Source organism: Wyeomyia smithii, chromosome 1 (genome assembly GCF_029784165.1).
Source record: "Wyeomyia smithii strain HCP4-BCI-WySm-NY-G18 chromosome 1, ASM2978416v1, whole genome shotgun sequence".
Lineage (NCBI taxonomy): Eukaryota > Metazoa > Arthropoda > Insecta > Diptera > Culicidae > Wyeomyia > Wyeomyia smithii.
In genome coordinates this window covers 182,827,563-182,854,484 of record NC_073694.1, presented here as the reverse complement: position 1 = coordinate 182,854,484, position 26,922 = coordinate 182,827,563, and the positions used below count along the sequence as shown (strand labels likewise).

The 26,922-nt window shown below is 40.1% G+C and overlaps 1 protein-coding gene across 2 annotated transcripts in view; it reads right to left on the bottom strand.

Moving 5' to 3' along the window:
- The window catches only part of LOC129724154 (ETS-like protein pointed), a 254,542-nt gene that overhangs the window by 213,542 nt on the left and 14,078 nt on the right, over positions 1 to 26,922 (bottom strand). The window contains exons 2-3 of one of the 2 annotated variants that reach the window (XM_055678815.1): positions 16,068 to 16,461; positions 3,730 to 3,850 (exon numbers count right to left, since the gene is read on the bottom strand). In XM_055678815.1, the coding sequence (XP_055534790.1) occupies positions 3,730 to 3,850; positions 16,068 to 16,448 (502 nt within the window). In that variant the 5' untranslated portion in view covers positions 16,449 to 16,461. Of the gene's footprint in view, positions 1 to 3,729; positions 3,851 to 4,891; positions 4,913 to 16,067; positions 16,462 to 26,922 lie in introns of those variants that run through there. The other variant, XM_055678838.1, reaches the window with a different exon arrangement.

Below are 26,922 nucleotides of genomic sequence, written 5' to 3'. Positions count from 1 at the left end.
CCATGTTGCAAAGGTAACTTCTGATGAAAATCTGACTGGCACCGATACAGTGTAGTGTAGGCAGAAAAAAATATTTTCTGCATTCCATTCGACAAACGCAACTTTGAAAAGTTATAACATTTTTAGAGACATCCTCACTTTTTAGTGCCGCCGGTAAAGTTTGTAAAGCAAAACCAAATTTGGCATGTTAAGATTTTTGGGGCCAAAAAATATTTTCATATTGAATTGACGCCCCTTCCTCTTCAGAAGGGAGGGCTACCATACAAATGAAACACAAGTTTCTGAACAACTCGAGAACTAATCGAGCAAATGGAACCAAATTTAGCATATGAAGGTTTTTGAGTGATAAATTTTTCTATGATGGTTTAACACCCCTCCCAATTTTAGGAGAGCCATTCCCCCGGCTGGAAAAGTCAAAAGTGACCAAACACCACCAAATATGGGTATTTCCGTAATCATGATAATGCACAGAAGCCAAAAATCGACCACAGACACAGTTTTGAATTCCAAATTGGCGACTTTCGGTTTCTGGAAAACATCTAAAAGCGACCAAATATGACACTATATGGCTATTCCCGTAACTTTGACATGCATAAAAGTTAAGTATCGACCTCAGACACCATTTTGAATTCTAAAACGGCGACTTCCAGTTTCTGGAAAACAACCCAAAATTACAGACTACCACGCAATGCGGATATTTTCGAGACAAAAATGATGCACAGAAGCAATTAATCAACCCGGAAATCAATTTGAATTCCAAGACGGCGACTTCCGCTTTCTAGAAAACGGCCGAAAGTGACCAAATACCACTTAATATGGGTATTTCCATAATCGTGACGATGCATAGATACCAAAAATCAACCTCATAGACCATTTTGAATTCTATAATAACGACATCCGGTGTCTGTAAAATAGCCGAAAGTGGCCAAATACCATCCAAAATGGGTGTTTCCGTAATCGCGATGATGAACAGAAGCCAAAAATCAACCTCAGTCACCATTTTGAATTCTAAGATGGTGGCTTACGGTTTCTAGAAAACAGCCCAAAAAGACCGATTACAACCCAAAATGGTTATTTTCGGAACCAGAATGACGCTCAGAGGCTAGAAATGAACTCCACATGCTTTTCCGAAATCCAAGATAGCGACTTCTGGTTTCTGGAAAACAGCCAAAAATGGCCAAATACCACCCAATATGGGTATCTCTGGAACCAGAACGACAGCCAGAGGTGGTTTGCTGATATGCTTTCAGCAATGTACTTTGCTGAACCATGAAGAGAAATATTGGTGGTTAGGTTTGAATTTTATTCTCACTTTTCGATATTTTACCTGTCGTAAATTTTGAATAAATTGTTTTAAACAAAATCTTCTAATAGTGGTATACGGAATGTGCCAGCCATAATACATTTTATTTTCTAACACAAACCATGTATTTTCCCTAATTACGGACATTTTTCACTTGGCCAGCATTTGTATGTAGTAGCCCCACTCATGTTTTCCTTCCATCCAGTTTTAATAACATTTTAACAACAGATTGTTGAATTATCTAACGAAAAAGATTGTTACGAACTGCTTTACCTTCAGAACATCAAAATAGTCCAGGCTGATAAAAGTAAACATTATTTGACCTATTTTTACTGCTGAACATTGAGGTATTATTTTTCCTGTGTGGACACTGCGACCAGAGATTAGATCTATTGTGATGTTGCCCAGGTGTTTTCTGTACTCCGCACTTATTATTGGCAGTATCACTATTGAAGTAAGTGATACGCTTATCATCCATATCCGCGCTTGTGTTTAAGTTTTACCTTTCCGTTTCAAGCTTACTACTCTACTGTATCGAGCCTCTGTCCATCCTAACAATATCGCCTAATTACAATTCCTTGGAGAGAACTTTCATACGTTACTCACACCAGTTTTATTATAACAGGGACTTATTTTTGTTAGAAGGAGAGTCAACAGAGGTACTGTAGAATTCAGATTGAAGGAAGGGTACGTGGTGGGGAGCCTGAGAATAAACCCATGATAAAAGTCCTTTGACAACCAAATGGCCTGATTCTACTAAGATTCGAACCCACGACCACCCGCTTACCAGGGCGTACTCTGTAACCTTGCGGCTACGGAGCTCCCCACTGAGGTAATAATGATACCTGAGGTATCACAAAATTGTTCAACATTTTATCAATCCAACGACATATTGATTATTGCAATCCATCGTGTGGTTACACAAGTATTACCGTTCGAAATATTTCGTTCCGAGTTTGCACCTTGATTTTAGTTTCTGCAGAATGTTGCCCGATAAAGTGCGGTAAGACGTAGTCCTACGTCAAAAACTAAAATACACTAACCCACAGTTGTCACTCTAGCTAAGAGTGTTAAAAAAAATTCTACACACTTTCACAGAAGAACATTGTTTCTGCACGCTTTGGCGGAAGTAACTCCTCTGGTTTTCTTGGTCGATGGTCCAGAACATCGCATTCAGGTGCAAGCGATGGTTTTTAGATATGACTTTTAGATATGACACCTCAGTACAGTGCTTTTTCGATTTTATTACAGTCAAAAAAAATTCACCGCGAATTGATAAAAATAGGATATTTTGTGTTGGATTCAATTAAAATTTATTATATTTTGAGTAAAATGATGCACTTTCAAAGTTCAATGAAATATAAGTTAAAGATACAAACGAATAAACCAAAAGCAAAGCAAAGCCTTGGTGCTACATTCCGATTCTGAACTCGACCTTCTGTTTATTATACACAGACTTCGCAGCCAACTGTTAAGTGTACAGGACAATTGCGGGGCCAGCGCTACGATCCTACTAACACTAACAGTCTCTCCCGAGCCGCGACTCGAACCTACGACAACTGGCTTGTTAGGCCAGCATCGTACCTCGAGACCAGCTGGAAGGCTAAACGAATAAACCAAAAAGATTAATTCATAATGTTTATCTCCATAGCCCTTTTACGAACTTTCTCAATACAAACTGCCCATTTGTTAGCATAGTTAGTAGAGCATAATGCTTGTTTATGTGAAATTGCGGTACCTCTAGATTTTATAATTTTTAAATGGACGTCCTATGAGCCCCAAATTGTAAGGCTATTTGAGCTATTAATAGTTCTTCTGTTTCAGCTGTTCGTATAATATGTAATTTTTGCTTCAAAGTCAATGAAATACACATTTACTATCACGATAAATGCTAAGTAAGTCGGAAAAATAATTAGAAAAAAATGTGCAAGTGAAGACGATTGTCCTGAAGGGAAGGAGAAAAAGTTGAGATCTGTTTTGTAGTTTGTTGACACAATCCTGCAAAAACGTTTCATTTAAAGTGATGAAAAAGTGCCATTCGTATAAATTGAAGTTTTATCACCTACGCGAAATAGTTCTTTCATTGATATATCTGAAGTTAGTGGTAAAAATAGCTTAGCTATTAATAGCTTGTTTGTTCCATAATAAACCTATTAAATTACTTAGTTCCTGCCACCATTAATGTTTAGTATAATTATTCATAAAAAAAAATTCCGAGAAAATCTATGCAATTCTAAGTAAGTTTAGAAAAAAACCTAGATAAATTATCAATATAGCAAAGTTTTCTAGGAAGACTCTCACTGCTTACAATACAACAACGAAGTATGAAAATCCAAGAGAATAAATTAAAGTCATATTGTGGAATCATAAAAACCACAGAAAATACTCACAAAGAAGCATGTAAACACGAAACGAAAACCACTCACCTAGTGACGCTTCCGGATCGCTCAAATCCGACAGGCTCGGAACCTTCTGAATGTTCCGTATGTGAGGTCCATCGTCTAGCGGCTCCTGCTTCAGCTGAATTTGGGTTTCACCGTCGAAACTCTGTAACAAAAAAAATTCAACAAGAAAACCAATTTTAGTGTTATTCCAACAATTGAAGCACGCGACTTTTCAGAAAAGCAAAAAGTCAGTGCCTTTAACATCCGGCGTCACTGGCGACCATCATAATTTCTCATCTTCCACCGTGTCGAATTACGACGCGTCGTACCGTATTACAACAAACTGACATCTTCATCAAAAGCGCTAAACGACCGTGTCGAAAGGAAGTAAACAAAGCCGCCGGCAGATCACGAGTCCCTCGGTCGCTCGGTCTCTGTATTTTCAGCATCAACGGATTCTTTCCCGTCAACGAGCCGTGAAAAATTTAATCTTCTAACCGCTGGTACTTATGACAGTTAACGACCCTAACCTCGCACTACTGTCACGGGCGGCCTTACCCAACTTGTTATCTACCACCACCACCACCACCGCCGTCGCCAACAAGCGTAGAATTTTCGAACCGGAAGAATTTTCCTCTATTCCTGCCGGCACGCGATGACGGATGGGAAATGATCTATGAAATCGCACCCATCTTCGACCATAAATATGTTAACAACAAAGCGATAGTTCTTAATTTTAGAACTCCGACCTGGAAGATAATAATTACTGTCACTAAACGACTGACGCTGGTGGAGGCCTACTGTGACCCATGTTTCCTCAAAGTTTAAAAAAAAATTCATTTCGACTGAAGAGAAACGCCTTTTTGCTCGTAAGCTCTTATCAACCCTACCCACTTTGCAATTTACCCTAATTCAACAAATTGATAATATTTCGCGCACATGCGTTGGGGAAATGTAATTCTACATACTTAACCCATTTTCCCCCCTCGTGTAGCATTACGGGTTGCACGTTTTGCGCATAGTTCTGGGTCTAGCACAAATTTTATCGCTTCCAGAACGGGCATTTGTTTACACACTCCGCACACAGCGCACGGCTATCGGCTATCATTATTCAACTCTTCGGCTACTTCGTTTTCAACTCTTCGGCTACTGCTGCTGCCGGTTGTCAGTTGGGTCGAGCGAGTCTAGAAACTCGCTTACTCACTCTCATATTCAAATCAACTGCGCGTCTCGCCAGCACCGCCGCCGCCGCCACTAAAACCAATTTTTTTATGAATGAATTAGTCACACCGCCGCATGTTGCACTACCACAGCCATCGAACACTCATCGTCAGTTCATTCATGAAAAACTAATCACACGCGAAACTACTCGACTCGACACACAATCGCAGCAACCGGTCCGATCGACAGAATCCACTGTTCTGCAAGCTGATCGCAAGCGCACTTCTAGAGATGCGAGCCGTCAGGCCTGCACCTGCCATCGATCGGCCTGCTATGACCAATCTGTCTGATGTCTCCGACGACGTCCCAAAAATGCTGAGAAAGAGTTGCGTTGATAATAAATGGCCAGAACGCAACCTCCAGCTGATGGAGCGTCATTTTTCAGCGGACAATTTCGCGCGCACACACACAGCACATTGCAGAGTCTTAATATTTTGACAGCCACAAAACGGTGTGAAATATATATCCCCCGATAGAAAACTGCGCGCGCTTAATCTTTTACGAGCGCTTTCCCCGTTTCCGTTGATCGGTGAAACGGGCGATTGATCCACTATACACTCTGGACGGATTAAGGGGACTCGCTGGCTGACGGTGACATGCCAGGCGCGCGCGTTAATAATAAGCTTATATTTGGGAACAGTGAAACAAGAGTAAGAAAAAATGGTACAACACCGAGAGGGTTGCTGCAGGACAAGCACGAGTACAAAATTCCAATGTGCAAATTCGAGAATCTGTAATCCTAAAGACGGTAAATCTGAGTCTTTAAAATCAAATTTAGAATCAACGAGTACCCAGTACTCGATTATTCATTACTCGATGCCTACTTTGCTTGATAGTGCGGTATGGTATTCATGGTTGTTGTTACACGAAGAAGACGTGTGAAACGTTTAATTAGGCCTCAAGTTGTACTGAAAATCGTATTATCTAAGAAGAACTATAAGAGAATTTGACAGTAATAATGGTAGTGGAGACACTACGAGTTCTTCTAAGTTTTGCCTGAACGACCCTAAAAAGTGAAAAATGGCGAATAAAAACGGCTCAGATAGGAATAGAATGAAAAAACAAAACGGATAGACTCCTGTTATGAAGTCATAAACTCAATAGAATTGGTTCTAAAAAATGTCCATTTGCAGTGCAAAATTGAAATTTATTACAATTCTCATTTCCCGTTTGAACAGAATCTTCACGTGAGCATATGTTTTCAATAGGATTGCTTGGATTTTTTCTTGAAGGATCAATTAAAATTACCGGTATATAAAGTTTATTTTCTCTCAAAATATCAGAAAGGGAAGAACCCTTGTGAAGGTCGTAACTGGGAAAAAATTGAAATTTCCGAATTAGGTTTAAGATCCTAGTGAGATATTTTTAAAGTTAAAAAAAGGCGAAAATTGATAAAAAAAAATAACATTAAAACCGACCGTGAAATATTTCCAGAAGGCCCGAGGAGGCAGAAATAATTCTAAATTCGGGTCCAAAATGGTTTCGAACCACAAAAGAAGCATATTTCTTTCAATTAAACCTAAGGACATATAATATTATAAAAAGCAAAATGAAAAAGAAGTGACTCCAAACTAGACCTTATCATTGTCTAGCAATTAGCTGGAAATATTTCAAGATCGGTTTGTTATTCTATACGCTCTGCCAATAGGTTATGGGCCCATACCAACAAGTTACAGTTTTAACCATCACAAAGAAAAATGTTTCAGGAAGTTCAGCCAGGTAGTGCCAAACCTGCGATAGGTTGGACCTCAAGAATTCCGCGAAACTTAACTATTTCCAATTACAAAACCGAAGCGCTGTTAATTCGAGAAAGTTTGTGGACCTATGTGAAAAACAGTGCTCTCGCAGTACATGCGGATGGAGTACATTCTCCTACAACGAATGTGTGAGACGGGTACACGGAAGAGGACGACATGGACAAGCAGCGCACAAAAATGGAGGATTTCTACACGAAGCTGTGTAGTGCAGAAAAGAACCGTGAAGCAGACATCATGGTGGCTTATGCCCTGCGAGAATTGCAGAAGTTTTCCCACGCTTTCGAAACGCGTACGGATGGTACCTTGACGTTGAACTCAATCCGAGAAAAATGGCTGGATGATGCAAGTTCGTACATGACAACTAACACGGACTTCATCGAGGACTTCAAACCGGCTGCGGGTAAAGTAGATCTGGCTGGCGGGTGTGGAGTGGCGATCGAAAGTACTGGCAACGTCGTAATCAGATGTATGAGCAGCTTTGGAAGCATAAGCTAAAACTGACTATAGACCATCGCACGGTGACGTCACGAACCCGAGTTTGACAGCTACTGGTAACTTTGTTTACCTTCGGGTGATGCAAGTTTGTTCTCAATTATAGCAGATCATTTCAATTGTGACTAAAATGCCCTTTGAATGTTGTGCGTGAGGTGCCAGTACACTAAGAACAGTTAGAAATCGTCTGGGCCATACGTTGTGTTCTTTCAGCTCAACGGTAAGGCAATAAAAAGTGGAGAAATTTTGAAAGTACGTCCGAGAAAATTGTGTGCAACACTGAAGCAAGCAAATGAGATTGCTGATTGTGAGTTTTACACGCGACAGTATCGCGTATACGTCCCTGCTTGCGTCGTTAACTGTATCGCCTCGTAATACCATGATTTTGTTCCGGATGTGATCCAAGACCTTAAAAAAGACCCGTTCCGCAAGCTCCCTCCTGACTATGTTGTGGTTGCAAGTATACAAAAATAAACGAAAATTGTGTAAAGCATCACAAAACAGAGTTCTCACTGAAGGACTTTATTTACGAGCTTGTTTTTTTCTAATGAGCGAAAAAAATAATTCAAAATTTGTCCAAGAAGGGCTACAATAGAAAACAATTTTCTCAATCAAACCTCAAATTGCTGCGAAACTTTTCCAAGACCAAAAAACGGAAAACCTTTTTCAATTTAGATCTTAAGCCTCTGAAGAAGTCTTGAGAAGCACAAAGATGGCCAGACTAGATTTGAAATTTCCGAACCATGTTCAAAACCCTTGCTACATTGTATGCATGTTAAATTAGGTATAAATCACTGAGAAGGTCGTGAAAACATTTCCACGCAGACCTAACATCACTGAAGGCCTTTTAAAAACGCAAAAAGGTAAAAGAGGGAGCATATTCCAAATCAAAGCTTAAAATTTCTAGAGGATCTGTTCAAAGATCATTCAAAATCTTTTTAAAAATATCATGAAACAATTCCAGTAGTTCTTGTCAAGTCTAAAACGCATTAGAAGAGCTTATAGCAAAAATTAATATCTTAACTTGAAGGAGCAATAACGACTCCGACTTGTATATTATTCCATGAGGATACATAAAATCACTAATTTGGTACGGCAAGTACTTAAAAATAGAGGTCTGAGAACAGGTAGAGTTCTTCTCATAAACCTTTTCTGTGTCATGTTACAGTTTTTAGAAATTTGGTTGAGCTTTGCGTAAAAATACAAATAATCAGACAACTGGTTTTGGTTACCTGTTTTCGTAGCGTTGAAGTGCTGTACTAAGTTCAATCAAACTGCGCTTAAGGCTGGTTGCTGCTGTTCATCACCAACAGCTGCCGCGACGTTTTGATATTGGAGTGCTGTGCGTTGCACAGGAGACTAACTCCGAAATGTGAAGGAAGCCAAAAGAAGCCGATTGTGGAGAAAAATCATCGTTTAACAGCTAAGTAGTTCTAGTAGAAGTTCAAGTGGTAGCAGTTTTGTTTTGTTTTCCCACTCTGGTGTCAATGTTTTTTTTTTTTTTTTTCAATTTTGGTGGACTTGTGTGTAAATGTTTTTTTTTACAACTTTGGTGGACAATCCTTACGATGGAAGTAGACGAACTTTGAAGTAGACGAACTCTGAAGAAAATATGGAAGGGTCCCAACCATAAAGAACCCATCAGAAAAAATCAACCTGGCTTGCAAGAACACGCCAAAAAAGTCAAGCTTTACCAAGATAGATCCACAGTGATCGAAGGCCAGAAAACCCTCGAGTTTTCATGTCAATGTTATTGATCTTTTGCATTTTCTGATCTTTTCCCAAAGTTTTATGACAATTGCTTGAGATATCGATTTTTGGTAGCACTTTGAATGTTGCTATAACAGGCAATTTCGGCTCCCTCAGTTTTAATCTGATTTTGATTCAACAAGTTTCATTTTGAACAGAAATGTATGTACTTTTTGGTTAATTTTCAAGAAGTAAAAAAAACATGTATTTTTGAACTCATTTGCACCGTACAATCTTGTGAAAAAGTTCGTAACGATGGAAAATTCATTGTACTTTTCAGATTTTCGGGTCCCGTTTCGAACATCGTTTCTCATAGGGAGATATTTTGGAAAACAAAAACTATGGAGACGTACGATGGTCAGTTGTGAAATATTCAGTTTCGTATATTTGAACAAAACGTTTGATTGGGAAGCATACATGAAGTTTTCAGTAGTCTTAAGCTTTTTAATATAAACTTGTAAACCGCTTCCAGTACTACAGGATGTATGAAAAGAAACTACTAAAAAATAAACTACTGAATTTACCGCTGAATTTACCGTTAAATTTTACAACTTATATGCAAATATATTTACTGTTCGACTGAATCGAGAGATAAAATTAAAATTACTTTTACTTTGAAAAAAAAATTAAAATTTTACAGTAAATTAAACAAATAAAAGCGACAAAATGAATATAAGAGCGGTTCCCCTTTACCAATTTTGACGTGGGACTACGTCTTTCTTCACTATACTAAGGTACCTTCTGGGAAAACTGGATTGAACATGTAACGTTTTTGGTTGGCGGAATGGAAGATTTTAGATGCTATTAGCGCTCAAACAACTGTTCCGATTTCAATAGTTAATAAACCGTTAAAAAGCTGAAACATACAAGATTTGTATAACATGATAATTTCAGTTAACATTTTCTTATTACTCCGTGAAAATTGCGGGAAAGTTTGAAGGTCGAATATCCACATACATTTTTCATACGATTGGTATGTTTTCCTAACGCAGACTTCAAAAACATAGACGAAATGATTTCACGCATTCAGTCATTGGCTAGCAATGCCAGCCAATTGGCATCGCATACATCACCCAGCGTAAATGACGAAGAAAGAAAGCAGAGATGCTTCCACGTGATTGGTTCTTCCCCCATCCACCCAAGTTCCCCACACTGAGTGACACTATAAAAGGACATTTCGTGTTGAGAGAAGATCTTTCCCTGGTCGACCGTCAAAGCGAACAGTTCGGCTTCCCTTCGATCTGAGTTGGACCCCACCAGTGGTAATCTAATTCAGATATCGTTGTTGGAATACAGCCCGACACTGGACGTGATCGGCACTGGGGACCATTGGAAGCCGTTGGAAGGGACCATTGGAAAACTTGGAAGCCGTTTGGATGCTGCCGATAGTAATTTGTGTAGGTATAGTGTGTTGTATACCAAGTGTGTGTGTGTGAGTAGCGTTAGCGTGTGTATGTGTGTGTGTGTGTGTGTGTGTGAGTAGCGTTAGAGTGTGTATGTGTGTGTGAGTAGCGTTAGCGTGTGTATGTGTGTGTGAGTGACGTTAGCGTATGTATGTGTGTGTGAGTGGCGTTAGCGTGTGTATGTGTATGTGTGTGTGAGTGTGTGTATGTGTGTGTGAGTGTGTGTGTGAGTGTGTGTGTGAGTGTGTGTGTATGTGTGTGTGTATGTGTGTGTGAGTGGGTGTGTGAGTGTGTGTGTGAGAGTGTGTGTGAGAGTATGTGTGTGAATGTGTGTGTGTGAGTGTGTGTGTGTATGTGTGTGTGAGTGTGTGTGTATGTGTGTGAGTGTGTGTGAGTGTGTGTGTGTGTGTGTGTGAATGTGTGTGAATGTGTGTATGTGTGTGTATGTGTGTGTATGTGTGTGTGTGTAAATGTTTGTGTGTGTAAATGTGTGTTAATGTTTGTGTGTGTAAATGTATGTGTGTGTGTTAATGTGTGTGTGTGTGTTAATGTTTGTGTGTGTGTGTGTTAATGTTTGTGTGTGTGTTAATGTTTGTGTGTTTGTTAATGTTTGTGTGAGTGACGTGTGTGTGAATGTATGTGTGACTGGCGTGTGTGTATGTGTGAGTGGCGTGTGTGTATGTGTGTGTGTAAGTAGCGTGGGTGTGTCTGAGGAGCGTTTGCTTGTGAGTAGTGTGTGTATATAGCGTGTGTGTGTATAACGTGTATGTGTGTGCAAAAATGCATTCATCCGAGGTAAATTTACTAATGAGAGAATGCTTTTATAGGCAACAAGTTAATTATTTTTTCTATTAGTTTGTATGCTATGGTTTATGACAGGTGTATGTGTTTTTTGTGAAGTGTTCATAGATTGTTGTGTTTGATATTTGTACGTTTGGTGTGTGTTATATACTATGGCTATGGCAGAATTAAATCTTTACACCCACAATAGTCCCACGTCAAGCCTACGTTTGTGCACTCAAGCACATACCCTTTAACTTTTTAGATTTTAAGCATGATCGGAGCAAAAAAATCTGATAATGAAATAGGCCTTTTGGTGCGTAAATTGCCATTTTCAACATTCTCTAACACCAGCAATGAGTTCACCACCCCAAAATTGTCATAATATATATTTTCCAGTCATTTAAAAAAGAGGCCACTACGAGATCGTCTGGACTGTATGTTGTGTTTTTCCGGCCCAACGGTACTAAATTGTATGCAAATTTCATTCCAATGCAATTTGGCAAAGCATTATCCAACAGTGAAAGAAATTTTCGAGGTCTGAGAGTTCAGGACCTGTTGACTTTCGGCGTTGGTCGTTTTAATAAAACGGTAAAGATACTAGACTGCAAACAGTTGAGCTCGGTATCACTAAACGAAGGTGTCAAAAAGTATACCCCGTCGGACTCGTTTTGTGTAACTTTTGCCGCATCTTCATTGCTTAGCCATATCGACTTGGAGAGGCGTCTCTGTTGTTGAGGGACCCCTCATGAACTGTCAGCATGCCCCGAGTACAAACTGCCTAGTGACTTGATGGATAAGACTCTGACAATCCACTTGAGGAATCTTCTTTCGTTGATCCTGGGAGATCTAAGAGAGAAACAATCCTCTCTACTCCTCTACTTCTTAAGACTGATAATATCTCCAAGTGGAATGAAGGACATTCAAAAATCAAGAAGTATTCTTTCAATTCCTCCAAGGTTAATAAATTTGAATTCTGGAAGGGAGTTTCAACCACTTCCAGGAATGCAAAAAAACTCAAATGTTTCTTTTTTTGTCTATGTTTTAGGCAGAATCTGGAATACTGAATTTGTCAGATATAGTGGACAGGATTTTCAAATTTTTCAATATTAATGATCCTCTTAAAAGTCTTCTAAAGGGATGTATAACAAAAGTTGGGACATTTTTGAATCAGTTGACAGCAAAATAGTCATTCGCTGCAGCAATTATATTTTTCGATGGTTGATTTTTCGGTTGAGATCAAAGATTTAATCAATGTATTACAGTGGAACGGCAAAAGTATCATCCCCAAAATTGATTCCCTTAAAGCACCGATTATGAATTTTGAATGTGATGCATTTTCCCTTTGCGAAACATGGCTCACTTCAAATGTTGATCTCAACTGTCATGATTTTAACACCATTCGCCTTGATCGAGACACCCCGAGGAATTCGACCTTATGTTCCAGTTCGTGGTGTCCTGGCCAGCCGAAATTTAGCTTACAAGCTGTTGCTATACGCATACTAAAAAAAACTTCAATGTATAGAAGATTCAACAGAACGATGCGTTTCAATATGCAACGCTTATCAGCTGAAGGGGTAGGGGCAGAGTACCGCCAGAAGTTAGATGAGAGGAGACACGGAAGTGAGCAGCTACATCAATTGATCCATCATGTTCTTCTAATGATGTGGCAGGAGGAAGGATTACCTACCAGTTAGTTGGATGGCCTCATATGCCCAGTCCAGTCCAGACTAGAGTGCGCAAACTACAGAGGGATCACCCTTCTGAACTCGACGTACAAAATACTGTTGCGTATCCTATTCCACAGAATGCGACCGCTTGAGAAGTCCTTCGTCGGCGAATACCAGGCTTTACCCTGCGGACGATAAATTCCGGAAGTATCACCTGAAGACTTACCACCTGTTCATTGATTTCAAGGCAGCGTACGATTCGGTAAAAAGAAATGGTTCTCCGACGAAAGTGATTAGGCTGACGCGTGCTACGCTGGATGGCTCGAAATCAAGTGTTTGGATTGCAGACGAAGTGTCAACTTCGTTTATGACCTTAGATGGATTGAAGCAGGGTGATGCTCTGTCGAATTTACTGTTCTGCAGAGCAACGGCACTATCATCACACGGTTGCATATGCTCCTTGGCTTTGCGGACGATATAGATATCATAGAAATCGACCGCAGGGCAGTGGAGGAGGCTTTTGTGCCTCTGAAGAGGGAGAAGGCGATCATAGGCTTGACCATTGACTCTACCAAGACGAAGTACATGGTTACAAGTAGAGACAGTTTCCCGTGAAGTAAAAAGACGAAAATGTCGACAAATTCGCTATGTATAAAACGCTGATCCTCCTAGTGGCCCTCTATGGACTGAAGCGTGGATGCTAAAGGAGGTGGACCGGAAAGTTTTCGAGCGGAAAATGCTGCGTACAATTCTCGGTGGGGAGTTGGAGAATGGTGTGTGGCGCAGACGCATGAATCACGAGTTGTACTAAGTGTATAGAGAAAGGAACATTTTATACCGTATTGAACACTGCAAACTACAGTGGGCTGGTCACTTAGTACGAATGTCGGAAGAAAGAATAGCGAAAATAGTGTCCACTAGGGAACCAGTGAGAGCCTCAAACGTTCGGGGGAACTGGAGGAGTATCGCCCAAGACCGAAGAACATGGTGCTCTATACTACGCTGTAGCCATGAAGCTATCAAAATAAGGTATAGATTCAATTCTGCTTTCTTTATCTCTTCTTCTCCAATCCACAGAAACGGTTCAAAGCTGTAGGTACCAGAGTAATTTACCGAAGTTCAAGGGAGACCCGGAAATTCTGATGCTTTTTATAAGCAGTTTCGAGTACACGACAAAGGCTTACGGATTCTCTAATCTGGTAAATTTTAAGTGATTACAGTACTGTCTGATGGGGAACATGTTAGAAGCTGTTCGGAATCGCCTCGCGATGCAAGAATTTGTTACGGATGTGATCCCAGGCCTTAAAAACCTTTTCAGCAAACCAGAGAAGCTGCTAAAGATCCTGCTAGCGAAGATAAACCTTGCACCGGCATCAAGAGCGAATTGATTGAAAACTTTCATTATTTCCGAAATCGCTTAAACGAAAACCTTAACAACTCGATGCTACTACAAAAGTTAGTGGATAAGCTGCCTCCAGGTTACAAACTGGATTGGGTCCGGTACATGCGGAGCAAGGTAAACCGTTCACTTCGAATGTTCATAAGTTTTACAAACGAGATCGTGTCTGAGGTGTCCGAGATTGTGGAGTTTGCTACGCCGTCGATAAACGATTAACGATTGCCGATTTTTCATGGGTCTACCTTCACACGCACTGATGAAACTACCGATGCAGCCTCAATCATAGTAACCCATGGATATTTGAGAAACCGGGGTTCCGGACGGACGACGAGCTTAAGCGTCAAATAGCTCCAAAGGATGCTGAAGAAGAAGCCCGAGGGAAACGTGGCTACAAGGCTGCGTGCGCTTGGCCGGGAGGTCGGTGCAACCGGCGAAACAATGTAAAAGTACCTGGCGAACATAGATATACATAGCGACAGTCCCGTCCACTGGTCTCGCAACTGCAGGCAATGTCGCCCTGGCAGCGCCTGAATAAGATGATCAAGTCGGTTTGCCCAGAAAATCGCGACGTTGACGACGAGACGTGTCTCACGCTGGATGGCAACGACTGGCAGGGCACTTCATATTTTACTTTACCCGCAAAGGAAATGAGCACCGAGCTGAAGTTCATTTCACACATCAAGTTTCCCAAAAAGGTCGGATCTTTACTCGAACTGATCGTTGGAGTAGATGGAGCCGCTGAAGATCGATGTGGTACTCAAATTGGCAAACCGCTCATCAAGGATTTCTGGGCAAACCTGAAGCGTAAGATCTACTTCAACAATTTTGTCGCGGAAACTGAGGAATTGATAAATAATAAAACCATAGAGTAATGACTACTATGGCAAACAATTATACCAAATGACAGTAAGAAATTAAATAATCTACTCGTTCAATTGTGCATTAAACACTACAAGTTTGAGTGACCTATTGTTTAGATACAACGTTTGTTTTAGCGGCGCTACATTTAAGTATAATGCCAGTTAAACTAAGCTGATGTTTCCAATGTAAACAAATCTGCTCTAGTTATTTAGCAAAAGTCAGTTCGACTGTCTCCTTGTCCGCATGTAAATACCACCATCGTCGGCGGGATCGATGAACAACCATGATGATGCGTAATGTTCTCAACTCTTTCCCATCTCGTAAACGTATCTGCGACCAGCTAAAGCAGACAGCGGCAGAGCAAGAATGTGACAGCTTCATAATTAAACCTGTTAAATATGCGATTATAATTCGACCAGACAATTTTTAAACTTTCCCGGTCCGTTTGTCACTCTGTGCTTCTGTCTTTCTTTCTATATTGGTGTGGGCCAAAAGAGTTAAAACAGTAATGCACTGAAAACAAGCTGAACTGTCACAATAAAAATCGTTGCCTACTTTTCACCGCAGTTTGCTTGTTGTTGACATCATCATCGTCATCGAGATATCATTCATTGTTTCGGACGGTGGTGTGGTGGGGTGTTAATTCTGACAACGCTTATCAGAGTCGCGCACAGTCGGTTTACATCGGATGTTTTGATGGGGCGTTATGACGAGACTTCGATAACGGCCAATGGCTGAATACAAGTTACTTCATCATGACGCTACTGGCAAAAGTCATAAATGATGCAATCGGTTCTGCGTCTTTCGTTCAATTATTTTACTGAATATTTCATACGGGTGCTTACTTTTTCGTTGGAAATTTATTGGTCGTTCTAACCGAAAAAAGAATGATAATAATATACCCATCCTGCTTATTGCATATGACAACTCAATTCAGCTTAAACAATCACAACAACAATCACGTATCTAATGGCGACGATAAAATGTAAATAATCATGATGGCAACCCACGCTGCATACTGATTATTTACCGCATGGGACGCACTCACCTGTACGAACGTCGGCAGAAAGCTGACGGATTTTTTAAAGTTTTTCTTCGTTTTCATAAGGCCGCCTGCGGCCGGCACGAGGGCCGGCACTAGCGACGGTACCCCGGAAGATGACTGACCACCACCGGTCCCAGCGCCAATGCCGCTGGTACTAAAGTTCAATGCCATCAGTTTGCCACCACCGATGGTGCCACCGGGTCCACTGCCACCGCCACCCCCAGGGGCACCTGTTAGCATCAGCGAGGACGCAGCCATCTGACCGGATCGAAACGCGAACGGATTTTGCGACTGCGGGGACACCACCTTAAGCGGTGCTTCGTAGAAAGGTGCCTCCTGGAGCGAGTAATCCGCTAGTGCTTCATACGCTGCCTCCAAATCCATTGCTTGCACATGCCTGGCGAAAATAAGAGAAAAAAAATGAGGTTATTCATCAAAAATTGTTTATATGATCAGAATGAAACCTGCTCTATAAAATAAAACCGACCCATCCAGAATAATGATCCCATGCACTTCACGCCTGTTTTTACGGGCCAGTTTGATCGACTTTCCCTGCCAGTTTCTGTCTGCTGAAGCGATAATTCTTGTTTGTTGAAACAATAACCCAAAGCCGAAAGAAACCACAGTTTGTCGATAAAACTCGTCAAACAAGGCACTTAGCCGTGATTTCACGCGAGCACTACGTCAAAATGATGCGCAAACACAAAAGCGTGATGGAATTTGGCGAAGCTCGTAAATTATAACCTCACCCAACCCGCGTCAGTCGCTTTCCACTCCCTCCCTCCCCCAGAACGAAGCGTGGGTGCAATGTTTGGTAAATTTTTCATTGAGAATTTTTCAAATCAACCTGGCAGTAAATAATCCCCAGTGCTTCGAGCAGTAATTTATAACCCTTTCTTCTGGGCCTGGCGCAGAAGAGCACGTTTTCCGCGGCGGGCAGGCGGGCTTTCAAATAAACACAAACATTAACCAGCTGACAGTTGGTCGCACCCAGTTTGGTCTGGCTGGGTGCACTCTCTGTTCTGCTCCCGATCGGAGGCGGCTGGGTCAAAACAAAGAAAATTTTCGCAAAGGATTAGACTAATTTTATACGCACCACCGAGCGGATGGTGGAATCGTCCCGAACGCTTTTAGAGTCATTGTATTACTCTAGTCTGGCGGAGAGAAAAAACATACTATACTATATACTATTTAATTTCAATTGAAGTATATTTAATGTGCAAACGCTTCGAAAATCAATGTCATTTTCGGCTGACAGTCCACTTCCCAAGACTAGCAATACAGTGACTATACTCGCATCTTTCTTTTCATACGGTGCTAGTCAAACTCGTGAAATGTCATCCGGGATTAAGACAAAAGATGACATCGCGATGGCAGACGACATCGAGTATAAAATCATTGTTTAACACATCATTTGCGATGTCGTGAAAATTGCCTGCAGACAAATTGGTCGGCCGTCGATGGACATGGGTTTTGCATGCACCAAACGGTCTCCTGTAAGTGGGCGTCGGAAAGTGTCTGAATTTAGTCTCCTGAACATCTGCTTGGATGTCCAGGCAGAAGAGTAAATTATAACCACAATTTACGCTTTCAAATAATTCACCAACTCGCAGTTCTAATCAAAACGTAGTCCTACGTCATCAACACAGGCGCCAAAAATCGAATGCGCATATTTTAAATATCCTGTTATGGCGCAATCACAGAAGCGATTGCGCTCCCGCTAATCGGCATTGATAACCGTAGAACACGGGCAGCTTATCGACGGATCATAAACAATAAACTTGAAATCACCTTATCGCACCCACGACCGGTTGGCCTGCTTAAAACTCCCGAAATAATGCACAGCCAAAGTTAGAAATAGAAGCTCCAATCAAGATCGGCACTTTATTGCCCGGCGCCAGCTAGCCGCAGCTGTATTTGTTTGGAGCCAGCTGAGCTGAGCTGCACGCACATGTCACTTCCGTCCACGAAGAGCTTCAGTGGTAGAACAATTTCGCGAACGTAATTTCGAGGTCGAACAGCAAAAAGTGGAACGATAGTTTTGTTGCTTCTCCCGCTTCCTTCCATCTCGTCTGCGACAGCGACAGGATCGTAAACAAGTGCATTTTATTGCCCCCTTGATCTGTCTGCCTCCTGTCTGGTGCCCTTATGAAAACGCACCCTCGCTACCTGCCATTTTACTACTTTCGGCTTTCGGATTGCCGTCAAGTTTGGGCGTTTGTTTTGTGTCCTAATGGTGGCGCCAAACGATCGTTTGTTTTACGCTTCGACTCGCAAACAAATCGCACCGAAATTACCTTTGATACGTTGTTCAAATTGCACCCCCGAGAGTTAAATCATTATCAACGTGGGATAGCTGCACTTTTGAGGTTGCCTATTTTCGATGATTTACATCATCGCCAATCTCTACCCAGAGACGTCACGCGGGCCCTTAGTAGGCCATGAGAAACGTCCAAAACTCTTATTTACATTCCACAGACAAAGGACAGAGTAATTCGAAACTTTTCAGTACCGAACAAAATTTCGAAGAAACCAAGCCAGATCGATCGATCGGTCGTGTACGATCACGCGCACACACCAACGCACCGAAGGACAATGGTGAAAACCGAATGGACGCCGCTGCCACATCCGCTGATATTTTCTTCCTCTTTTTCGTTGATCAGTAGCCCGCCACCGCCGCGATCGAAGAAGGGATTAAGTTTCCCCACAAAGTTCCCTTCTTGTTTGTAGAAAAAAGAGGGTAAAAAGGGCAGCGAAAAGTATCCAGTTTCGTGTAATGGTTCGGTTGAATTTTCGGCCCAAAACCTGAGCGCACAGAAACAAGGCTTTGTATGTTGAAAAAGGGTTCAACTTGAAATCGATTCGATCATGGTTGGAAGCGTTGGATGGTTGCTTGTTCCCTTGCCTGCCCCGTGTACATACTCGAGTTTGCGGTTTACATCGAATTGGGCGGTCGATCGATCATGCTGCGATGCAGCGCCTACATCATTCGCCGCCGCCCACATCTCTTAGTTGGTAAAAAAATATGTCATAACATCATACCGACTCGAAGATCGGTTGTTGTAGTGAATTATGGTTCGCCGACTGTTTGAAATACTGTCTTGATCCAGTTGATAATGATTTTAGAGATGATTTTGTTTATGTTTGCAAGGAACAATATTCCAAAACACTCGTCCTAAATATGGAACAAGAACAAGTAAAAGCTTCTAATACGGATGGAAAACTGAAGACGTTTGAATTTTTTTTTTAAATTTGCATCTACATTTTTGACTGGAATTATAAAAAAAAAACAGAGTAAAAGAAATAGTTCATTTTAAAACACAACGACAAGGTTAACGTTGTATTACGAAAGCCTGTCTTATATCAATGTATTTTCTACGATAGGTTAAAATTTCAGTTATAATTCACTTTTAACACTTTTTTTATGTTGATTGGTAACATGAAACGGGCGGAATCCAAGCATTATGGTTACCAAATTTTTAATATTTTTGATGCCATAAAATTCAGCTGAATCATAACAATTTGAACATTTCTATATGCTAGCGCAGCCTGCTGTTGGCTGTGCTGACAACACGGGCACACAACTTGACACACGCAGTGGACTTGAAACTAGAAAAACTACTACTTGCTACTTGCAAGCAAGTTTTTGTCCATTTAGGCCGATTTTTCGCGGAATTCAGTTACGATCACACTGTTTGTTAGTGTAAAAAGAAAAGTATACTTAGTTTGGGTGGTTACACGACTCTTACGTGCCGGTATTTGTGGAAAATGTTCTAGCTGCTACCGGTGCGGAAATATAAACAACGAGAGAAAAAATAGTGATATGAATAATAGCATTAAAACGTTTTTAAGATTTTACGGTAAAACCAAATGTTCAAACTAATTAAATTAGGTGCTCTGATGCTGGTTTAGCAGTTTCACAATAAATATTTGCAGGTTAGTTAAAAAATTCATGATTTTCTATGAGGCATTCCCGAAATGCGGTATGCAAGAAGAAGCCATCGGTCCTCCCATGCTTGGATTCCGTCCTGTTTCACGTTAACCCTTTCCGACCGGGCCTATATCATTGCGTAGGTAGAAGGTGACTTAAACAAAACCATCTCTCTCGCTTTTTGAACGTCCTATTCGTTGTTTTATTTTTCACACCGCTACGACAGACTTATACGACAGACAGTAAATTCGATTCACCGGGAACTGGAGGGTATGGAATAGCGAAAACAACTCGGAAGGAGCGCCTAACACAGCTCGAACCATTGTCGAATGATGGCATAGCCGGTTATACCCGGTAATGCTCAAGTCTCGTGCTTGGGTAGCTAAGCTAATGGGTGCGAAAACTGAGCGTCTGTTCTCCATGTTAAGGGCGGCTTAAACAACGTCTGTCTCGGAGCGAGCGGATGAATATGAAATGTTGCTCCCGCCAGCTACACCCAAGATGGCAATCCTGTCGTGGGATAGAGACCTTAGGCGAACACCCTACCGTACCCGAAACAATAAAAAGTTACAGAAAATGAAGAAAAATATCGATTTGGAAACGTCTGAAACGTCTTGACCTTTGCCCAGCAGGGGAAGCTGGCTCAACTAGCTAGAGAAGCAATCCGCCTAAAGCTCAATATTCTGGGCCTGAGCGAAGTCCGGTGGCCGAGCACTGGTGAGCACAATCTGAGCAAGTGTTTGTTATTAAACTGTGGCATACGTGGTCAAAACGCGAACCGTGAACCGGGAAGGCTTCCACTAAGCACGGAGGCATACGTAGCATTGATTAGATGGGAGCCGATAAATGAATAAATAATCGTTGCCAGATTCAGAACTCCAGAGTTCCAGATAAGCTTGTCCAGGATTACAGCTGGTGTGAGACAAGGATGCATACTATCACCGCTACTATTTGTCATCGTCATGGATGAAATTCTGGTTAGAGCTATTGACAGTAGACAAAAAGAGGATTATCCTGAAATCCTCTTACAATGAATCACCTAAATGACTTGACCTGATAGCAACAGAGATTCAGGAACGTAGGTGGGGTTGGATCGGGCACACATGTAGAAAAGAAGCCAGCGAAATTAGCAGAAGCCCTTGATTGGAACCCGCAAGAACAACGTGGGAAAGGTAGACTTAGTGACATTCAGACTGTTGATGAGAACCTCTCCTGGCGCCAAGTTAAAGCCATGGCAGGTGACCATCGGCACTGGAGAATCTTCACTTCATCCCTCTGTTCTGACAGACCGGCAGACACGGAACAATAAGTAAAGGAATTGAAGCCTAGCACGAGATGAGTAAGACTTCATTTTTGTCTAGATTTTACCTTCTTTGCCACGACCTGATATTGTGATTTGCAAATTCGATTGAACAAAATAGCGAACCTGTATGATAATAAAAAACACTGGCGATTGTCTCAAATACCTACGGAGAGAGGACTAGGTGGTAGAATGAAGGAATGTAAAAAGAGAACGGACTGCACTGCACACTATTTGGAAGTTTTCAGACGAACGTTCTGCCTAGCGACAGCGAGGTGGAAGGTGATCGGGTGTTGCTGCAGAACCATACCAACTTATTACAGGTCGGACTCGGTTATAAATAGTCTTATTGTTTTACTTTATGCAATTAAATCCTGTATATAAAAAAAGGTTTTTTTTTTAATTTTTTCAGGAAGTTTTCTCTTAAATTCATTTTCGATTTCTTCATATTTTTTTATTTCTATTTATGTAATCTTTTTTTTATTTATTTTAACATTTTTCATTACTATTATTCATCATTTTTCTCTTATTTTAATTATTCCTATAAATTATTTTTCAATTTTCATTCCATTTTTTTCCAATAGTTTGATATTTTATGATTCAATTAGAAAACGGCGCAGCGTAAAAAACTAGTTTCGACCCCCTCTTCTTTTGTATCCAGCTTTCCACGAGCGGTAATAGCGGATAGCGCACGCAGCCCATTTTGACGTTTTCTGTAGGTCGGATTGTTTCAATCGCAGTAACGGAGTGAAAAACATAAAAATTTTGCAATGTAGCATAGTAACGTTGATAAACAGTTTTTTTTTTATTTTGATCCGCGCATGCGCACGACGAAATTGCAATCACACTGCGATTTAAAATTCCCTGACCTACAGAAAACGTCAAAATGGCCTGCGGTTACTGTCCGCCATTACCGCTCGGGGAAAGCTAGATAGATATTAGGATTCATTTTTCATTTTATTGTTATTTTTCTAATAATTTGATTTGTTTTATTTTTATTATTTTTTTTTTTTATTCAATTAAGGACCGACGTAACATAGAAAACTACTTTCAACCCCCTCTTCTTCTGTATAAATCTTCGAAGTTTCCTGTATGAGTTGCAACGCTATGTTAACCTCCCTTCCTTTCCCTCAAGCATTTCGTATTTCATGGATAATTTCATTTTTCCCTATATATAATCGGGTCTAAAATTGTGTATCCATAATTTCTTCTATGAAGTTGTTTCTTATAGTTAGTCTTTTATTTATGTGCAAATGAAGACAAATCAGCAAAATGAAAAAAAAACTAACTTTTTTGTTTGCAGGAATAACTATATACATTGTAGATCATCTAATTGGAAGCAGCTCTGCAAAAAAAATTTTTGGCTATCAAATTGACCGATTCAGAGCAATTTTACGTAACTGGCTCAGGATGGGTCCCAAAAAAAAAAAGTTTTTCAAGTTTATTTTTTCAGTTAAAATTGAATAACAAAGTTGTCTTCGGATGACCTCAAGAGCTTATAAAGATGCAACTTTTGACAAAAAAAAACGTTGTCGATATCTTGAACAGGTGATAAGTTATTAACGCTTCTATTTTAAAAGTAGGCTCTCTTCAAATATTGATATATCCGTTTGGGGCGAAAATAAAAAATATCTTCAAATATCATTTGAAAGAAAAAATATTATACTTTATTGTGAAAAAATATTGGAGATATAATATTTTTCAAAACAGCAAGAGATTTATTTGGAATTACTTTTGAAACTCTTTAAGAGAAACAATTTGAAATTCTGATATCGTGAATATCTCAATTCTACTTAAAGTTATTAATGTTTTTCATAAAAAAATATCCCTTTTTCATTTGTTTGTCGCTTTTTTTTTGGGGCAGACATCAAAAATATCTCTTGATCTCAATTCAAAGGGCACACAGATTTATATTTTTAGTATTTTCTCTCAAAATTAGTAAAAAAACCTTCAATTTGATCTAAAAAGATAAAAAATCGATCAGCTCGGTCAAAACTTATGAATTTTTGAAAATAAAATACATCGAATAAAGCCGTTTTCAAGGTCACCCTATTTCGGAACTGTTCACCCAAAGTGCTTGAATTGTGCTCAAAATTGCAGTGATGTATCTTCGCTGAAAATAATCAAACACGTTTTTTTATTTCGTTGGGTCGTTCGGGCGACCAGATCCGAAATAGGGTGACCCTAGAAAACGGCTTTATTCGATGTATCCTTTTTTCAAAAACTCATAACTTTTGAACCAGTCGATTGATTTTCGATCTTTTTGGGTCAAATTAAAGGTAAGTGAAGGAAATCTGTGTGCTTTTTCGTGCAAAATAAAGAATGTTTTTATAATTGTTGGGGCATATTTTCAAATTAAATTTACTCTAATATAAAAAAATAACATATTTTTGAAAACTTTTCCATATATAGAGTCAAATGTGTTCTTTAAATTAAGATCAAGAGAAATTTCTTATGGTTGCCCCAAAAAACGACAAACAAATGAAAAAGGCATATTTTTTATGAAAAATCAATAACATTGAGTAGAATACCTCAATTCACGATGTCGGAATTGCAAATTGTTTCTCTTGAAAGGACATAAAGGTCGTTCAAAGACTATTTTAACGTGAAAATTTTAGTAAGAAAGTTAGAGCGAAAAACATGTTTTCAATATAACTCGGCCACTTTTGAAAATAAAAAAAAAAATTTTCTGCAAAGTTACCTAAAATTAACGGATTTATAACATTTTAGAACCACTTTTGCTCCTATCTACTATGGTAAAAAGATACCTAATTTTATCGAAAATTTGGGTTTTTCGATATTTTTTCAAGATGTACTAAGTTTGAAGTGGAATGTTTTTCTCTAAAATATTGTTATGGAGCACTAGATCCCTATTTTCTCCTATATTCAATTTTTGGACCATTGTAAAATGCTTAAAAAGCTATAATCTTTCTAGGGTAGCTATTTTGAGATTTTTTTATCGACCAGTGTAATTTTCCCAAAAAAGAAATAATAATAATAATAATAATAATAATAAAAATAATAATAATATCAAAGCCTGAACGAATTGCTTGATTGATATAAAGTCTTCGGCAAACTTATAGACTGTTTGTTCTTACAGAAAAAATATACGCCGTAAGACAGAAAAATTAAGAAAAAAACACAACTAACTGTGTATATATTGAATATCTCAAAACTCCACATTTTTCTACAAACACCTTACACTGTTAGCTGAACATTATAAGTTGACTAATCTTAAATAAGAAAAAGTAAAATTTTTGGCTCTCAAAATACTTTTATCATTATTAAAAAAACGTCATTCCAATCATGCAAACTGTTTTGGCTTTTATTTTCCTTTTTTTGAAAATTTTAACTTTTTTTTTATTTAAACATAACCAGACGTTCAGCTTATCTTTTGTAGTTCCCAAAAAAAAATTAAAAATGAGTTTTCTGTGCCCAAAATATTTGCTGAAGACTGGTGTGACGTCAAACAAGCCGTTCTGGCTTTGAAAACATTTTTTGTACCTTTCAAGAATTAGTAATGATAAAAAATACCAGTAGACATGACATGAGATCTTTAGCCCATAAGAACATCTGTGCAAAGTTACAGCCAAATCAACATTTCAGAAAAAAATAATAAAATTGGGCTAAAGAAGCTAAAAAAAATAAAACTAAATTCTAAAAAAGAACACAAAATCAAAAACCAAATAGAAATCTCAGAAGACTGAGAAAACCGAAAATTGAAAAATATTAATCATTAATACCAAATAAAGCTGCTTTTTTCCTCGGAAATATAAAGCACTCCAATTTTAGTTTTGTGTCTAGCTGCTAAACATAGGAGGCTAAACTACAACTACTTGAAGCTGCTGCAGGTTGTTACCAACCAAAAAGTAAAATCATTACATTAAAAAAAATCCCACTTGAAAATTTCAAGCAACAAACAAGGACCTTTGCTCTACACAGACAGCCATCGGCTGATCGATCCGCGAGATGCGCACTATTCTCTTGTAGGGAGAGAAAAGTCAGCAAACAATACACCCGCCGCCGCCACCTGCGATCAATCAGGAATGGTCGGATCTTGAGACTGGGACGCCAGAGAGTAAGCAAGTGAATAAGAAAAACTCAGTAGGCGAGCAGAAGGGAAGGGGCGAGGAAGAACGGAATCAAATTTCATACCCGCTCCGCAGTGCCTTTGTTTTCCTGATCCCATAAATGCCCTCATTTGTAGCGAACCTACAGCAGCACTAAACTCAATCCCACACCACCAGCCCAAAAGTGAGCACAAAAAGAAACGGAACACAGAGAGGAGCGAGGAAAGGATAACGCACAACATTGAACCGTTCGGGTGGTGCGGTGCGGGGTGAGAAAAGTGGGAAGATTAAGGAACATGTGTTTCGGAATATAATTTATCTGAAACAAACGGCCGGCCCGGTGCGTACTGTTGCATCCATGGGAGAATGCACCAGTCTGAGGATGAGAATAAATAAAACAAAAAAAAAAAGATATCCTACACACATCGGCAGGCTGGACCCCGGCAAGAACTGACCTCGTTTTCAGCCCACAGGCTGGCTTGGCTAGACGATGACGGCGGCGTCGAAAGTGAAACACGCTAAACGCCTGCCGGTGACGGCTGCGTGCGTGGGTGCGCTATTGGCAGTCACCGCAGCCACTTTGGGGGCTGCAGCAATTCACACCGTTAGCAATAAAGTCACCGCTTGCTGCTGGTGAAGATTGGAGAAAATGATTGATTGGGCTGTTCGCCTCAGAACCGTGAGCAGCACCTACGACACAACGTCCAAAATGCGACCAACTAATACTAGAACTTGCACCAAAGCAGCACATGTTTGATTTACGGACGATTTTGCTTCTTCTACTGCTTCTACTCTTCTCCAGAAAGTTGTAAGATTTGTTTAGAAATTGAATCGTTTCGGTTTCCATCTACTGACGCTTTGTGTTCGGGATTCGCTGTTTAATTCTTTCTTCTTTTATTTCTGCTCATCGTCTACTCCTCTAAGAAGCGACTAAGATGATGATGATGATGATGATCATCCTCAAATCCCCTTCGCATCTGGTGTTGGCTCTCTATTCGCGGCTTCGGCAGCCGAGTGGGAATGGAAACAAAAATAAATTAAAAATTTAGCTTGCATCCCTTCGAACCCAACACCCAGCACCCAGCCCGTCCTGACTCCAGCAACAAGTCCTTCGCTCTTACACGCCCTCGTTCCTCTTTCTTCTCATCCAAGCGAACTGACTTTTCGGCTTCGAGGGAAAAAAGAGACATAAGGCACAAACGGCCAGACCTCTCAGCAAAGGCTCCGCCAATAGTGTTTGCGTTGTATTCTTCTCTATCGTCTTGATTCTTCCCAACCCGAGTTGTTGGTTGATCATCACTGAAAACATCCACGGAGGGATAATGGATTTTCGGTTGGTTGGAAATTCCCGTGTGTCCCTCCCCTCCCTTACAGTAAACTAGTAGAGTCAACGTTCCAGGATTTTTGATAATCAAATGCAGAAAACAGTTTCCAGTTGTCTTATGTGTGTTCTCCTCTTTTTCAATCGAAAGATCACTCTGCAAACACTCGACGACTTAAAACACAGTTGTGTCAATTATTTATCCACATGTGCACATGCAAAGTTTACTCTTTCAT